The sequence below is a fragment of the Empidonax traillii genome, unplaced genomic scaffold (assembly GCF_003031625.1).
Source record: "Empidonax traillii isolate 1590-97213 ecotype Southwest subspecies unplaced genomic scaffold, ASM303162v1 scaffold3565:size12328, whole genome shotgun sequence".
Classification (NCBI taxonomy): domain Eukaryota; kingdom Metazoa; phylum Chordata; class Aves; order Passeriformes; family Tyrannidae; genus Empidonax; species Empidonax traillii.
Window position 1 is genome coordinate 1 of NW_020958758.1, and position 1,939 is coordinate 1,939.

The 1,939-nt window shown below is 46.4% G+C and overlaps 1 protein-coding gene across 1 annotated transcript; it reads left to right on the plus strand.

The window, feature by feature from the left end:
* Window positions 1–6: 6 nt before the first annotated feature.
* On the plus strand, window positions 7–1,235 carry IKZF5 (IKAROS family zinc finger 5; the record flags this gene model as incomplete). The annotated part of the gene is made up of 1 exon (XM_027910475.1): window positions 7–1,235. A coding segment is annotated over one exon (927 nt), but the record flags the coding sequence as incomplete, so codon positions are not given.
* Window positions 1,236–1,939: the final 704 nt, after the last annotated feature.

Here is a 1,939-nt window from a genome sequence, read left to right on the forward strand (position 1 = left end):
CACAGGTGCCATCTGTGTCCCTTTGCCTCGGCCTATGAGCGTCACCTGGAGGCCCACATGCGATCCCACACCGGGGAGAAGCCCTACAAGTGTGAACTGTGCTCCTTCCGCTGCAGCGACAGGAGCAACCTGTCCCACCACCGGCGGCGCAAGCACAAGATGGTGCCGATCAAGGGTACGAGGTCTTCCCTGAGCAGCAAGAAAATGTGGGGGGTTTTGCAGAAGAAGACCAGCAATTTGGGGTACAGCAGAAGGGCGTTAATTAATTTGAGCCCGCCTTCCATGGTGGTGCAGAAACCAGACTACCTTAATGACTTCACCCACGAAATCCCAAATATCCAGACTGAGGCGTACGAGGGCATGGCAAAAACGACTCAGAGCGGAGGGTTGCCAAGAGACCCACAAGACCTCATGGTGGATAATCCTTTGAACCAGCTCTCCACCTTGGCTGGACAGTTGTCCAGCTTGCCACCTGAAAACCAAAATCCAGCCTCTCCTGATGTTGTTTCCTGTCAGGACGAAAAGCCTTTCATGATCCAGCAGCCTGCTGCACCTGCGGTAGTTTCATCTGTGTCAGCAAATATTCCTCAAAACTCATCTCCAACCAGCCCAGACCCTCGGCCTCCACAAAATCAAAGGAACTATAGTCCCGTGGCCGGGCCCAGCAGCGACCGCAGCGCCCACACCAGTACTCCCAGTATAAGCAACAGCCAGCCAAGCACTCCGGCTCCAACCCTCCCAGTCCAGGACCCTCAGCTTCTGCATCACTGCCCGCACTGTGACATGTACTTTGCAGACAATATCCTTTACACAATTCACATGGGGTGTCATGGATTTGAAAATCCTTTCCAGTGCAACATCTGCGGGTGTAAGTGTAAAAACAAGTACGACTTCGCTTGCCACTTTGCAAGAGGCCAACATAATCAACATTGACTGAGACATGCTTTGGTTTAGTTTTTTAACATATTACAGTCTATTTTTCATACTTGCTGATGGAAAGCTTGCACATTCCCGTATGGAATAGTCACGTTAGTCGATTGGAGAAAGGAGGTGAATTTATTTCCATGTTGTTGTAAAACTTGCCAGGGAAATTTCGTGTAGGATTGGGTTGTTATTTTATATGTAGCCTTTCCAAAAAAGCCAAGAGTGCTGTCAGGATTGGAATGCATTTACATGCTGTGGTTGCTAAATTTAAGTTGCTTTCACTTCATCCCAATAAACATTCTGCAAATGGAGAAGCAGAGCGTGTGTCCTGAACCATAGGGTGTCATTACCAGGGTATTTCCTAGGCTGGACAAGCCACATTATCCATAAAATATGAAAGGTTAGTGCAGTGACACATCAAGTAGTGACAGGAAAAGGACTGACAGAGGGCAGGGTTAGATTGGATATTGGGAAGAAATTATTTGCTGTGAGGGTGGTGATGCCCTGGCACAGGTTGCCCAGAGAAGCTGTGGCTGCCCCATCCATGGAACTGTCCAAGGCCAGGTTGGATGAGGCTTGGAGCAACTTGGGCTAGTGGGAGGTGTCCCTGCCCATGGCAGGGGGTTGGAATTAAATTATCTTTAAGGTCCCTTCCAACCCAAACCACTCTATGATTCTGTGTGGCTACTTTGGAGACATCCTTAAAAACTTGGCTACTCTAAACCTGAAAAGCAAACAGAAGCAACTTTCACATACAAATTCAATTTGATGTAAAAGTTGCTTTGATCCAATGAAGGTTTATAATAAGTTTCTGTTTAGTAGCCTACACTCTTCATTCTAGGGCTCAAACACTAACTATTTTAAAAACTCATCACAAAAGTAGAAGGTAACGGGTTATTGTGAATAAAACTCTGGTAGGGGAAAAAAGGAGTTAAAAGCTTGTCATTCCTGAGTTATACAAACAAAAAATTAAACAGGATACCTTATTTTAACCTACACTTACCAAAATTTACAT